The sequence below is a fragment of the Bufo bufo genome, chromosome 2 (genome assembly GCF_905171765.1).
Source record: "Bufo bufo chromosome 2, aBufBuf1.1, whole genome shotgun sequence".
NCBI classification, from domain to species: Eukaryota; Metazoa; Chordata; class Amphibia; order Anura; family Bufonidae; genus Bufo; species Bufo bufo.
The window spans coordinates 586,161,253-586,175,861 of record NC_053390.1 but is presented as its reverse complement, the minus strand read 5'-3'; the positions used below and the strand labels follow the sequence as shown (position 1 = coordinate 586,175,861).

Here is a 14,609-nt window from a genome sequence, read left to right as displayed (position 1 = left end):
CTTTGTATAAAAAAATGGGAAAAGTTGTCTTTTGCCAAGATATTTCTCTCACCCAGCATGGGTATATGTAAAATGACACCCCAAAACACATTCCCCAACTTCTCCTGAATACGGAGATACCATATGTGTGGCACTTTTTTGCAACCTAGGTGGGCAAAGGGGCCCACATTCCAAAGAGCACCTTTTGGATTTCACTGGTCATGTTTTACAGAATTTGATTTCAAACTCCTTACCACACATTTGGGCCCCTAGAATGCCAGGGCAGTATAACAACCCCACAAGTGACCCCATTTTGGAAAGAAGACACCCCAAGGTATTCCATGAGGGGCATGGCGAGTTCCTAGAATTTTTTATTTTTTGTCACAAGTTAGTGGAAAATAATGATTTTTATTTTTATTTTTTTTCTTACAAAGTCTCATATTCCACTAACTTGTGACAAAAAATAAAAACTTCCATGAACTCACTATGCCCATCAGCGAATACCTTGGGGTGTCTTCTTTCCAAAATGGGGTCACTTGTGGGGTAGTTATACTGCCCTGGCATTCTAGGGGCCCAAATGTGTGGTAAGGAGTTTGAAATCAAATTCTGTAAAAAATGACCAGTGAAATCCGAAAGGTGCTCTTTGGAATATGGGCCCCTTTGCCCACCTAGGCTGCAAAAAAGTGTCACACATGTGGTATCTCCGTATTCAGGAGAAGTTGGGGAATGTGTTTTGGGGTGTCATTTTACATATACCCATGCTGGGTGAGATAAATATCTTGGTCAAATGCCAACTTTGTATAAAAAAATGGGAAAAGTTGTCTTTTGCCAAGATATTTCTCTCACCCAGCATGGGTATATGTAAAATGACACCCCAAAACACATTCCCCAACTTCTCCTGAATACGGAGATACCATATGTGTGGCACTTTTTTGCAACCTAGGTGGGCAAAGGGGCCCACATTCCAAAGAGCACCTTTTGGATTTCACTGGTCATGTTTTACAGAATTTGATTTCAAACTCCTTACCACACATTTGGGCCCCTAGAATGCCAGGGCAGTATAACAACCCCACAAGTGACCCCATTTTGGAAAGAAGACACCCCAAGGTATTCCATGAGGGGCATGGCGAGTTCCTAGAATTTTTTATTTTTTGTCACAAGTTAGTGGAAAATAATGATTTTTATTTTTATTTTTTTTCTTACAAAGTCTCATATTCCACTAACTTGTGACAAAAAATAAAAACTTCCATGAACTCACTATGCCCATCAGCGAATACCTTGGGGTGTTTTCTTTCCAAAATGGGGTCACTTGTGGGGTAGTTATACTGCCCTGGCATTCTAGGGGCCCAAATGTGTGGTAAGGAGTTTGAAATCAAATTCTGTAAAAAATGACCAGTGAAATCCGAAAGGTGCTCTTTGGAATATGGGCCCCTTTGCCCACCTAGGCTGCAAAAAAGTGTCACACATCTGGTATCTCCGTATTCAGGAGAAGTTGGGAAATGTGTTTTGGGGTGTCATTTTACATATACCCATGCTGGGTGAGAGAAATATCTTGGCAAAAGACAACTTTTCCCATTTTTTTATACAAAGTTGGCATTTGACCAAGATATTTATCTCACCCAGCATGGGTATATGTAAAATGACACCCCAAAACACATTCCCCAATTTCTCCTGAATACGGAGATACCAGATGTGTGACACTTTTTTGCAGCCTAGGTGGGCAAAGGGGCCCATATTCCAAAGAGCACCTTTCGGATTTCACTGGTCATTTTTTACAGAATTTGATTTCAAACTCCTTACCACACATTTGGGCCCCTAGAATGCCAGGGCAGTATAACTACCCCACAAGTGACCCCATTTTGGAAAGAAGACACCCCAAGGTATTCGCTGATGGGCATAGTGAGTTCATGGAAGTTTTTATTTTTTGTCACAAGTTAGTGGAATATGAGACTTTGTAAGAAAAAAAAATCATCATTTTCCGCTAACTTGTGACAAAAAATAAAAAGTTCTATGAACTCACTATGCCCATCAGTGAATACCTTAGGGTGTCTACTTTCCGAAATGGGGTCATTTGTGGGGTGTTTGTACTGTCTGGCCATTGTAGAACCTCAGGAAACATGACAGGTGCTCAGAAAGTCAGAGCTGCTTCAAAAAGCGGAAATTCACATTTTTGTACCATAGTTTGTAAACGCTATAACTTTTACCCAAACCATTTTTTTTTTTTACCCAAACATTTTTTTTTTATCAAAGACATGTAGAACAATAAATTTACAGCAAAATTTATATATGGATCTCGTTTTTTTTTGCAAAATTTTACAACTGAAAGTGAAAAATGTCATTTTTTTGCAAAAAAATCGTTAAATTTCGATTAATAACAAAAAAAGTAAAAATGTCAGCAGCAATGAAATACCACCAAATGAAAGCTCTATTAGTGAGAAGAAAAGGAGGTAAAATTCATTTGGGTGGTAAGTTGCATGACCGAGCAATAAACGGTAAAAGTAGTGTAGGTCAGAAGTGTAAAAAGTGGCCTGGTCTTTCAGGGTGTTTAAGCACTGGGGGCTGAGGTGGTTAAAGTCCTCAAAGTGGTTACCCCATGTAAAAATTGGACATCATAAAAAACATGACAATCTTTTTGTAACAAAGCTAGAACCAGCCCAGTACCTCACATGGAACCAGAGATCTCCCCATTCATTGTTGCAGTTCCTTCTTCTTCAGGTTTGTCCTTTCTCAGTGGGTGGGTCATTTCTGCTGCTCTCTCTGTAACCGTCAAAACAGAACAGTTGTTGGCAGTTGAAGGATGGAACTGAACATGTGCGTCCACCACAGTGATGTTAATGAGGTGAACAGGGAAATTAGGAAAATAACAAACAGCAGGTGGCGCTATGCAGATAGATTTTATTGAATAACTCAGTGGCTACACTAAATGTTTAATTACGGTACATGCAATTCCAAAAGTATCCTGGCTTGTTGGTTTGAAAAATGTAGAATATTTTTTGTGGGACAAGCCCCTTAAGTTCTAAAAAGTCTGTAAGCAATCTAATCATATATCCTATCATGTTATTTGAATGCTGGCAGCCACCATAAACCCATTCTGATTGTGGAATGTATATGCAGTATATCTAGTGTCTTCTCTGTAAGTGCTGAATTTTATATTGGTCACATTGCTGATCGTAAATACCGATTGAAAGTGCAGACAGCCGTAAAATAATGTGAATATGTTGGCCTGTAAAAAGTGACACAGGATCTAGGTTTGACAAGTGAACTTGGCTTGGGCAGCTGTCAGGCTCTTTACGGTCGACACTTTGTAAAATCTCATATTAAGCCCACCCTGAGTGTATATGCCACAGTCCAACACTGCGTTTCTACAGTATATATATATATATATATATATGAGTCCCTAAGGCAACCCTTGAGTAAATGAGTATATAAAGGTGCAAGGAACCTAAGCTTACATTTTTATTATCAATTGCACCACTTTCATGGCTGTTGCAGACTAGGTATTTAGATTATGGGGAAATATGGAAGAAGCTCATGTGAGAGATAAAATATGAGAGAGAAATATGTATAAAAATCCTGTGGTAAGTAAATAAGGAAAATAAATGGGAAATAAAGAGAAAAGAAATAAGATAACAAGAAAAGCAGAAGAGTGAAGGACTTATTAGAGGCTAAAAGGCCCGTTACACTGGCCAAGAATCTGCCAGATAATCATGATTATTAGCGACTATCTGCTGATTACTCGATGAATGAGTGAAGCGATCGTTCGTTGGATAATTGGATTGTTTGTGTAGGCACCTAAATCGTCATTTGCTGGCTGCAGATTGTGCAGTCTAATCAGGCTCTGCTGCCAGCAAACGAGTCTGTATGGGGATGAGCATTGGCATTAGCGATCGCTCCTTCCCATACTGTGGAGGAGATTGCTGCATGTAAATGCGGCAGTCTCATTCACTGACAAGCCGGGGATTGCCAGGAAGAAAGGCTTCCTTTCTGACAATCGCCTGCTGAATTGTCCCATCTAAAGGAACCTTTAGTGGAAGAAATTCCCCACAGGTAATTCCATTTTAATTCTAGGTCCCAATAATTGAGAGGTCAAAGAGAACAAGTCCAAAAGCCACAGCAGTTCTTACTATAAGCAACTGCCAAGCAGTGATCGAACACACAGCTTTCCTTCCCGACAATCGCCTGCTCATTAGTGGAGGTGAAGCTCTGCATTTACATGCAGCGATCATCTCCACAGTATAAGCGATCTACTGCCCAGAAATTGATCTTTTAGGTGTCTGCATGAATGATTGTTTCACCCGATAAACGAGTGGTTCATCGGGTGATCTGCAACACCTTTAGACCGGCAGGTTATCAGGAATGAACATTCCTAGGAATGTTCCTTCCCCAATAATTTGCCTGACAATCATGCAGTGTAAACGAGCCTTTAGGAAAGACACTTAAAGCAAAAATGTTACTTTGAAGGGAACCTGTCACCTGGATTTTGGGTATAGAGCTGAGGACATGGGTTGCTAGATGGCCTCTAGCACATCCGCAATATCCATTCCCCATAGCTCTCTGTGCCCAGCCACACCCACTGTGAAGGGGTCCAGCACCGCCCCACATACTCCTAATCTCCTCCTTGCTCCCTGACGTCACAAAGCTAGAGCGCCGTGATCTCGCGATGCGCGAGCTAGCACATGCGCAGTGTCTGCATAGTGTTTCTTCCCTGTGCTGGCATCAGCCTCAGGGAACGAACTGCGCATGCGCTAGCGCTCTAGCTTTGTGACGTCGGGGAGCAAGGAGGAGATTCAGAGGATGCGGGGCAGTGCTGGGCTCCTTCACAGTGGGCGTGGCTGGGCTCAGAGTCAGAGAATGCTGGACTCATCTCTGAAGCATGGAGGAGACGGGACTCATCTAAGGTTCATTTACATATCTATAAAATCGTTTTTTTTTACACAATAAAAGCACACAGAGCTATGGGGACTGGGTATTGCATATGTGCTAGCGGCCATCTAGCAACCCATGTCCTCAGCTCTATACCCAAAATCAAGGTGACAGGTTCCCTTTAAGTATATTCTGACATATCAGTGAACCATGTCAGACGATGCCATTGTGTGGTGGTGCTCCTCTGAGCATTATGCTCCTTTGTCTTTAGAGAAAGGGGAAACGACCCCCGGGGTGCCAAGAAGGGGAAAAGAAGGGGGGATCCCGTGCCCACCCAATGTACCCACAGTGACACCCCTGAAAAATAACTCTGCTCAAGCTCCCGAGTACAATATGAGAACAACAAAGAAAATGGAGCTCAAAGTGCCAAATAATAAATGTTATAAATATTTTATTGTAACATAACAAGACATCAAGATTACATACAGGAGATGCAGTAGGGCAGGGAACAAAAAAGGAGCAGGGAGAGGGAAGAACGGCGATACCCTGGGAGGGACACTCTGGTCGTAAATATTATAATGTACCATACATCTATCCCGCCGATCCTATACATTATAATATTTACGACCGGAGTGTCCCTCCCAGGGTGGCGCCGTTCTTCCCTCTCCCTGCTCCTTTTTTGTTCCCTGCCCTACTGCATCTCCTGTATGTAATCTTGATGTCTTGTTATGTTACAATAAAATATTTATAACATTTATTATTTGGCACTTTGAGCTCCATTTTCTTTGTTGTTCTCCTTTGTCTTTAGACCTGAAAATCTTGGAATTTTCCATTTAGATTAATTTGATACTGTAGTTCAAAATGGCAGTAATCAACAGTCATTGTTAGAACATTACACTGTGCTACAAACTACACTATGAAGTGAAGCCCAAGACCGTATATGTTTCTGCAGCAAGGAACACTGTATATTACAGATCTCACTGCAGTTGATATATGGTCCTCACACAAGTCTTAATTAGCTCTAATAAAACTAATGTATTTACAGTTCTATTATATGGCAGTCTCTTCTTCAAAGCAAGTACAGGGATTGGCTGTAGATACTTGTACTAATGTGTTCTCTTTTAGTTTGCAGCACATCTGGTGAAGTTGGGATACCCACGAGTTTGTATTCTGGATGGTGGAATGAACAAGATGAAGCCAACTGGTCTACTAACTGTACCATCCCCTCAAATATGAAATCTCTAAAGTCTCTGACCGTTGCACTGGTGTTACTGGACCAATCTACTTCCATATATATTATCCACAGCATCATGACCCTGGAAGATGTTAACAGCTTCAAAAAGGATTCAGTGGATTATTTTTTAATTTCATTTCTTTTTCTGAATTATAGTTGCAGCAAAACACAAGAGTCAGTAAAGATTACACCCATCAGGCTGCACACATTACTTTTACTTTATGTGGAGTAAAGCAGTGACCAGTTATGTTCAAGTTTCAAGAACAATTAGTATAATATTCTGCAGTTAAAAAAAATTTAATAATTATATATATATATATATATATATATATATATATATATATATTCCATTATAAACCTAAAATACGGTAATTACGTGGGATCAGATTCTAGTTCTATAAAGGAGTTGCTCCCAATACTGCAATATCCAATGTGTGAATCAGACATACATTAAGGATTTTGTGACATTGGAGCGGGTCCAGGAGTAAGGACCTTCACTAATGTCCAGTAATGACAAATCACAACACTGACCCCATATGCTCAGCCATGTCTCCAACGAAACAGTGGTTACCAATAAGTAGATTATATCAATGGAGTGATGGCTGTACATGTGGAGTCATCTCACGTTTGCCCCTGCTTTTGGACTCTGAGAGGACACTTAAATGACTTATTCTGGGTGAAGAGTTGTATATTTACTATGGATGTGACACACGCAGTAGTTGTAGAACGGAATTATGGAAGAATCTAAATTATCTGTATGAAGTGGCTACATCACATTGTGAATCATGAGGAACCTGTCACAACAGAGGGTAGGGATAAGAGCAGCCCCACATCTGCGGATCCGCACTTCCGGGTCCGCCTTTCCGTTCCCGAATTGCGGACAAGATTAGGCATATTCTATTATAGTGCCGGCGATGTGCGGTCCGCAAAACACACATGGATGTGTGAATAAATATAACAGAATGAGTGAGGAACGACGACCATAGCAGACTTTCCTCCCACATTCAAAGTTTGCATCAGCCTGTGTAATCAGGCCGGTGCAAACAAGCGCCAATGTATGTTTTCATCTATGGGTGCATCTTGCAGTGTAACAGGCCCCTTAGAATAGGCCATCAATATGATAGTACCGGATGAAAGCTGTAGAGATCTACTGTGAAGGGAAGCATGCAAGCCACACTTCAAAAGTCTCAACCAAGGTGATGCTACTAGGAACTCTCAAATAATCACTTTGCATTGTATGGCCCCCAGTGCGGTATAGTAATGTTTCCTGATTTTGATGTCCCAAGTGTAGCAGCAGCTCATCCAGTTTACATGGGCATTATCATAAAAGTGAAGTGTAATGTGAATCTTTACAGCTGTTACTGTAAAATATCTACTTCAATAAAAATGTCCATATCTTTTTATAAATTGTGTGCCTTGGGTTCATCTGTGTCTCTAATTCAGTATGGCTTCATAGCAGACTGACAGTTGTAAAGAGGAGGGGAAACTCCAAAAATCCTACAAAAATGACATGTGTAATATTTCAGCAGAGCTGGGATTGTTTCAGATACAGTTTTTATCCTGCAGTCTGATAGTTTATAGGCTTGCAAATAATTATCCTGTGGAAGACCAATGTACCGCATATAAGGTATAGTCTATAAGAGCACCACATTTAAAAGTGCCTTTTGGCCTATGTCTGGTGCCAGTTATGGTGCTTAATGCGGTACCATAGTTTGTGCCCTCATAATGAATTTTTGTTCCTGTATTTCTCTGTTCCTTTTCTCTGGAATGAAATGTGATTTGGTTTAACCCATTATCCAGGTATCACCTAATCAGACTTTTCACAGGAAGTGACAGATGTTAACAAATATATTTTGTGATCATCTAGGAAAACATTAGTGAAAAATACAGATATCAAATTTGTTTCACAGGTAATTTTCTTGTTTATCTATATTTACACCATAATTTAAGTTTGCAAAAATGCAGGTGAGGCTAAAGTGCCTGTCAAACACATTTGTATAGATTGACCGTTCAACTATAAAAGTTATTAGTATGAATCAGTGACCTCATCTGCACCGATATTAATAGCTACAATGGGTATGTTAAAGTGTCACTTGCAGCCTAAAAACACTTGAAATATGTCCTCATATTTTCAGCAAGTATATAACTTGGTTGTAGAATTCATGCGGTGGGAACCCTATCTCAACATCATTTCCTACTCATGCCAAGCATGGACTTTCCAGTTTCAAGTCCATGGGGAGGGTAATGTCAGGCTGGAGATCCTATAGACCTTTCCACTCTTTGCTTATGTTCATCTTTCTTTCTTAAAGGGTTTGTGTCATAAAACATATTCTGCATTTTCAAACCAGCACTTGAAATTGAATACTTTTGTAATTGCATATAATAAAAAATGGAATATAGCCAGTGAGCTATTCAATAAAATGCATCCGTGTAGCTCCATCTGCTGTTTATTCTTTTCTTTATTTCTTGTCTGTTTCACTTAAATGAGCCAAAATTCCCATCACTAGTCTGCGTGCTGAGACTCCACTGATCTCTCTCTCCTTGCTGCTGAGGACAGAATTGAGATGGGCCCATAGACTGCTATGGAGCTAATCTCATGCAGCAGGAGAGCACGATATGCACGCACATCTCTCCTCTTGTCTAAGGATGACAGAGAGCTTCCAAAGCATCTGAGGGATCTCATTGTTAAAAGGTATCAGTCAGGAGAAGGGTACAAAACTTTTTCCAAGGCATTAGATATACCATGGAACATAGTGAAGACAGTCATCATCAAGTGGAGAAAATATGGCACAACAGTGACATTACCAAGAACTGGACGTCCCTCCAAAATTGATGAAAAGGCGAGAAGAAAACTGGTCTGGGAGGCTACCAAGAGGCCTACAGCAACATTAAAGGAGCTGCAGGAATATCTGGCAAGTACTGGCTGTGTGGTACATGTGACAACAATCTCCCATATTCTTCATATGTCTGGGCTATGGGGTATAGTGGCAAGATGAAAGCCTTTTCTTACGAAGAAAAACATCCACGCCAGGCTACATCTGAAGTCTCCCAAAAGCATGTGGGAAAAGCTATTATGGTCTGATGAAATCAAGGATGAACTTTTCGGCCATAATTCCAAAAGATATGTTTGGCGCAAAAACAACACTGCACATCACCAAAAGAACACCATACCCACAGTGAAGCATGGTGGTGGCAGCATCATGCCAAGGGGCTGTTTTTCTTCAGCTGGAACTGGGGCCTTAGTTAGGGTACTTTCACACTAGCGGCAGGACGGATCCGACAGGCTGTTCACCCTGTCGGATCGGTACTGCCGCAATTTTACCGGACCGCCGCTCCGTCCCTATTGACTATAATCGCAGCACGGAAGTTTGCAGTGAGAGGCCGCCAGACTAAAAAGTCGGACATGCAGTACTTTTAGTCCGGCGGCCTTTCGCCGTGCACTGCCGTGCTGTGCCGGAGCTCCGCCCCGTCCCTATTATAGTCAATGGGGACGGAGTGGCAGCACAGCGAAATAGCGGCAGGACGGATCCGACAGGGTGAACAGCCTGTCGGATCCGTCCTGCCGCTAGTGTGAAAATAGCCTTAAAATCTTCAGGCTTCTGCTAGAAAGCTGAACATGAAGAGGAACTTCATCTTTCAGCATGACAACGACCCAAAGCATACATCCAAATCAACAAAGGAATGGCTACACCAGAAGAAGATTAAAGTTTTGGAATGGCCCAGCCAGAGCCCAGACCTGAATCCGATTGAAAATCTGTGGGGTGATCTGAAGAGGGCTGTGCACAGGAGATGCCCTCGCAATCTGACAGATTTGGAGTGTTTTTGCAAAGAAGAGTGGGCAAATCTTGCCAAGTCAAAATGTACCATGCTGATAGACTCATACCCAAAAAGACTGAGTGCTGTAATAAAATCAAAAGGGGCTTCAACAAAGTATTAGTTTAAGGGTGTGCACACTTATGCAACCAAATAATTTTTATATTTTTTCTTCCCTCTACCTAAAAGATTTCAGTTTGTTTTTCAATTGAGTTGTACAGTTTATAGGTGACATTAAAGGTGGAAAAAGTTCTGAAATGATTTATCTTTGTATCATTTTTTTACATCACAGAAACCTGACATTTTAACAGGGTTGTGTAGACTTTGTATATCCAATGTATAGACACACACAGAATGAATATGTATATAGCTGATCCTGTAGATGTATGCTTAGGTACGTATATAGATATATACTGAGGCTTAGTCCGGCAGCAGAGTGAATACTTCTCATAGCTTTATGAAATGCAGAAAAGAGCAGTAGTATCTCTTTGTGGTTTATCAAAGAAGCCTCTAAGTCCCATGAGTCCAGGAGGAAAACATCCTAGTGAGTGTTTTATCATACTGGTTACTGTTGGGGATTGGTCAGATTTCAGGCGCCACAGAACAAAGCCAGTATTATTCCTAACATCTTCCTCTACAACTTTCTATCAAGTTTACACTCTATGCTTTCTTCTTTTATGGCATTACTCTAAGTTCAACTTTTCAGGAATCTGCCAATTATATTGTGCTCTTTATTGATGCAGTGAACTTTAGTTATCCTGTATCCATTAAGGAAGCTTAGAACAGGGGCCCTACAGCAGTGGTAAAGACTAGGTCTTGTTAGTGTTATCTGCATACACAATATAATGTTCTGATTCAGTTATTATGGCACAACTCTAATGCCAAAGACATCATTTTTTGTCAGTACAGACCTCCTTTTGTCTGCTTCTCATAACTACATTTGATATAACTTTGTTCTTCCCATAACACAAGAACAGGAAAATATGGGGATATGCCCAGCCCTTTCAGTTAGAATCACAAATGACTCCAAATTGAGAATATCACATTGTTACACGGGGCTTGTGCCAACACATATTAAGGTTAGGTAGATAGTCTCGGGTTGAGAGCATGACACTAAGGGCCGATGCTTTAAGGGCAATGTGTCACTGTGTATCCACTAGCTTCTAAAGCAGGGATGCCTAACCTGCCGCCCTCCAGTTGTTGCAAAACTACAACTCCCAGTATGCCTGAACAGCCTACAGCTATTAAGGCATGCTCGGAATTGTAGTTTTCCAGCAGCTGAAGGGCCGCAGGTTGATCAGAGCATCCCTGTTCTAAAGGATCTCTCAGGTGTCAGGTATCTATTTTTTCTTTTTCACTAAATAGCAATGCCATTAAAAATGTGAAGCAATGTAAACCTGACGTAAAGGAATAATGCTAGTGTGAATGGAGCCTAACATGCCCAAAAAAAAATATGCTTTGGTCTTACAGATAAAACAAACATTCACCTACATGTATCAATAGGGAAATACATAAAAGGTTTGTCGAGCTTGGACACCTCCTGCCATACAACGTATCCTATATGCAGAACTAAAATACTATATTAGCAAAAGTCCACTGGGGTTGGAGGTGAGAAGTGTCTTCTACTTTTTTTCTTTCTTTTCCTTCAGTTTGGTTGCATAGGAACTAGATAGCTTCTTGCCCTTTCTGATAATAAAAGGCAATGTAGCTGACACCGTACAGAGACACATTGCCTTCAGAGACTGTGTGGGTCCTCGCTAGTTCATGTAGAGGCATTCTCCATGTGCAGTGTCTGGTTGGAGCTGAGGCAGATGTTCAGTTTTTGTAATTGTTCAGGTGTAAGTCAGGCGGACACTTGGTGGGTTGAAATGTGCTAGGGTGAGGGTGCTGCCACATGTCACAGTGGTGCTGCATTTTGGATACAGCGGTTTTTGCAACAACCTATCTGCAATATCCAAGTCAAGGAAAAATAGCTAATCACAAACAGCAAAACTGAATTATATGAATTACAACATCGAGTTGCATTCATGTCATTTAAATCTGGTGTGAGTTTTCCCTTGCTGGGAGAAAACACACCATAAATGCAGGTAAGTGGTTGCACAAAGAGATTGCATTTTATTTTTTTCTCAACATGTGGCAGCACGCTGAAGGTTAAATTAAAAGCCTGGAAATTGGTAAAGCATCCAAAACATTTTCAACTGAGCAATATGTCCCTAGGTGAAAGCCATGTGTCTTGTAGTTTGGCCCTGGGAGATCAGCACTTCTTCTGAGCCTTATTCCCTGTGCGTGGATCTTGTAGTTCAAAGAAGAAATGAAGCTATCTCTTAGGTGCAGGGAAATGTGGTCATTGTGCTAATAAGGATTGGTTTGAAGCTAATATAGGAATCAAATCCTTAGCATTTCCATTGGAAGTAATTGAATAAACTATTTCTAGATTCAGTGTATAGCTTCCATAAGTCCGCAGCTTACTGGAGGGCATAAGCAGCAATTAGGGGCTAATTTCCCTGCCAACTTGTCAGCAGTATCCGTCACTAGAAGAATGTGAAAATGACAGATCATGAACTTGTAATGCAGACATTTTGAATTTCATGTCAGTAGTTATTTTAGAACTTGCCGTTTCCAAATGTAAAGTAATAAACACCTGTACAGGGCTGCAGTGCTTGCCAGAAGTAAAGGAGATGAAATTGTGGTGGTCGCTTACATCTAACGTCAGTAAAAGGAGAGCAGGAATAGTAGGAAGAAAGAGGGTGCACTTTATTTCATGAGTTGAAGCTTTACTTAAAGGGGTTGTCTCAATTCGGCTAATGGAATTTATTATATAGAGGAAGTTAATACAAGCCACTTACTAATGCATTGTAATTGTCCATATTGCCTCCTTTGCTGGCTTGATTCATTTTTCCATCACATTATACACTGCTCGTTTCCATGGTTACGACCATCAGTGGTGGTCAAGCTTGCACACTATAGGTAAAAGCACCAGCCTACACATGGTCCCAGCCACCAAATAGGCCGGTAATTTTTTTTCTATAGTGTGCAAGCCCACCCATCAAAGATAGATTAGAGGGTGGTTGTAACCATGGAAACGAGAAGTGTATAATATGATGGAAAAATGAATCCAGCCAGCAAAGGAACCAATATACACTCACCTAAAGAATTATTAGGAACACCTGTTCTATTTCTCATTAATGCAATTATCTAGTCAACCAATCACATGGCAGTTGCTTCAATGCATTTAAGGGGGTGCTCCTGGTCAAGACAATCTCCTGAACTCCAAACTGAATGTCAGAATGGGAAAGAAAGGTGATTTAAGCAATTTTGAGCGTGGCATGGTTGTTGGTGCCAGACGGGCCGGTCTGAGTATTTCACAATCTGCTCAGTTACTGGGATTTTCAAGCACAACCATTTCTAGGGTTTACAAAGAACGGTGTGAAAAGGGAAAAACATCCAGTATGCGGCAGTCCTGTGGGCAAAAATGCCTTGTGGATGCTAGAGGTCAGAGGAGAATGGGCCGACTGATTCAAGCTGATAGAAGAGCAACCCAGGTATGCAGCAAAGCATTTGTGAAGCCACAACACGCACAACCTTGAGGCGGATGGGCTACAACAGCAGAAGACCCCACCGGGTACCACTCATCTCCACTACAAATAGGAAAAAGAGGCTACAATTTGCACGAGCTCACCAAAATTGGACTGTTGAAGACTGGAAAAATGTTGCCTGGTCTGATGAGTCTCGATTTCTGTTGAGACATTCAAATGGTAGAGTCCGAATTTGGCGTAAACAGAATGAGAACATGTATCCATCCTCTGATGGCTACTTCCAGCAGGATAATGCACCATGTCACAAAGCTCGAATCATTTCAAATTGGTTTCTTGAACATGACAATGAGTTCACTGTACTAAAATGACCCCCACAGTCACCAGATCTCAACCCAATAGAGCATCTTTGGGCTGTGGTGGAACGGGAGCTTCGTGCCCTGGATGTGCATTCCTCAAATCTCCATCAACTGCAAGATGCTATCCTTATCAATATGGGCCAACATTTCTAAAGAATGCTATCAGCACCTTGTTGAATCAATGCCACGTAGAATTAAGGCAGTTCTGAAGGCAAAAGGGGGTCCAACACCGTATTAGTATGGTGTTCCTAATAATTCTTTAGGTGAGTGTAGGTAATAACGATACATTAATAAATGCCTGGTAGCAACTACTTCTACATAATAAATGCCACTTGCTGAAGTGAGACAACCCCATTAAGCCCCCATAGCTGTTTTAGAGGTTTATCCCATGATTACTGTAAAAAATGAAAATAAGACAATACCTGTCTAACAAATCTAGAACCAGCCCTGTACCTCACATGGATCCAGAGATCTCTCCATTCATTGCTCTGCTACATTTATATCAAGCTGTCAGCTCAAGGGGAGTGTCTTTTCTGCAGCGGCTAAGGGGGCGTGTCTCAGCTCTCCCTATCACAACTCAAGAGAGAGATGAAGGTTGAAACTGAGCATGTGCGGCCATCTCAGTGAGCAGGTCAAAGAAATAAGAAAACAAACAAAGATCTGTATAGCTCAGTGGCTATACAACATTTGCAATTGCATGCAATTACAAAAGTATTCAGATCCAGGTCCTGGTTTGAAAACTAGAATATTTTTTGTGTGACAACCCCTTTAAGAAACGCGTGCAGCCATCATAAAAATGGCTTCACAGCCAAGGATATTGTGGCTACT

The 14,609-nt window shown here is 41.2% G+C and overlaps 1 protein-coding gene and 1 long non-coding RNA gene across 3 annotated transcripts in view; one reads left to right on the top strand and one right to left on the bottom strand.

Moving 5' to 3' along the window:
• TBCK (TBC1 domain containing kinase) overlaps positions 1 to 6,362 on the top strand; it is a 444,055-nt gene extending 437,693 nt beyond the window's left edge. For both annotated transcript variants that reach the window (XM_040418258.1, XM_040418257.1), the window contains exons 26-27: positions 5,968 to 6,168; positions 6,252 to 6,362. In XM_040418258.1, the coding sequence (XP_040274192.1) occupies positions 5,968 to 6,078 (111 nt within the window). In that variant the 3' untranslated portion in view covers positions 6,079 to 6,168; positions 6,252 to 6,362. The remainder of the gene's footprint in view (positions 1 to 5,967; positions 6,169 to 6,251) is intronic.
• The window catches only part of LOC120989879, a 38,470-nt gene extending 24,166 nt beyond the window's left edge, over positions 1 to 14,304 (bottom strand). Inside the window, exons 1-2 of the long non-coding RNA XR_005776335.1 lie at positions 14,235 to 14,304; positions 2,588 to 2,640 (exon numbers count right to left, since the gene is read on the bottom strand). This is a non-coding gene — a long non-coding RNA (uncharacterized LOC120989879). The remainder of the gene's footprint in view (positions 1 to 2,587; positions 2,641 to 14,234) is intronic.
• Between the last annotated feature and the right edge of the window lie 305 nt (positions 14,305 to 14,609).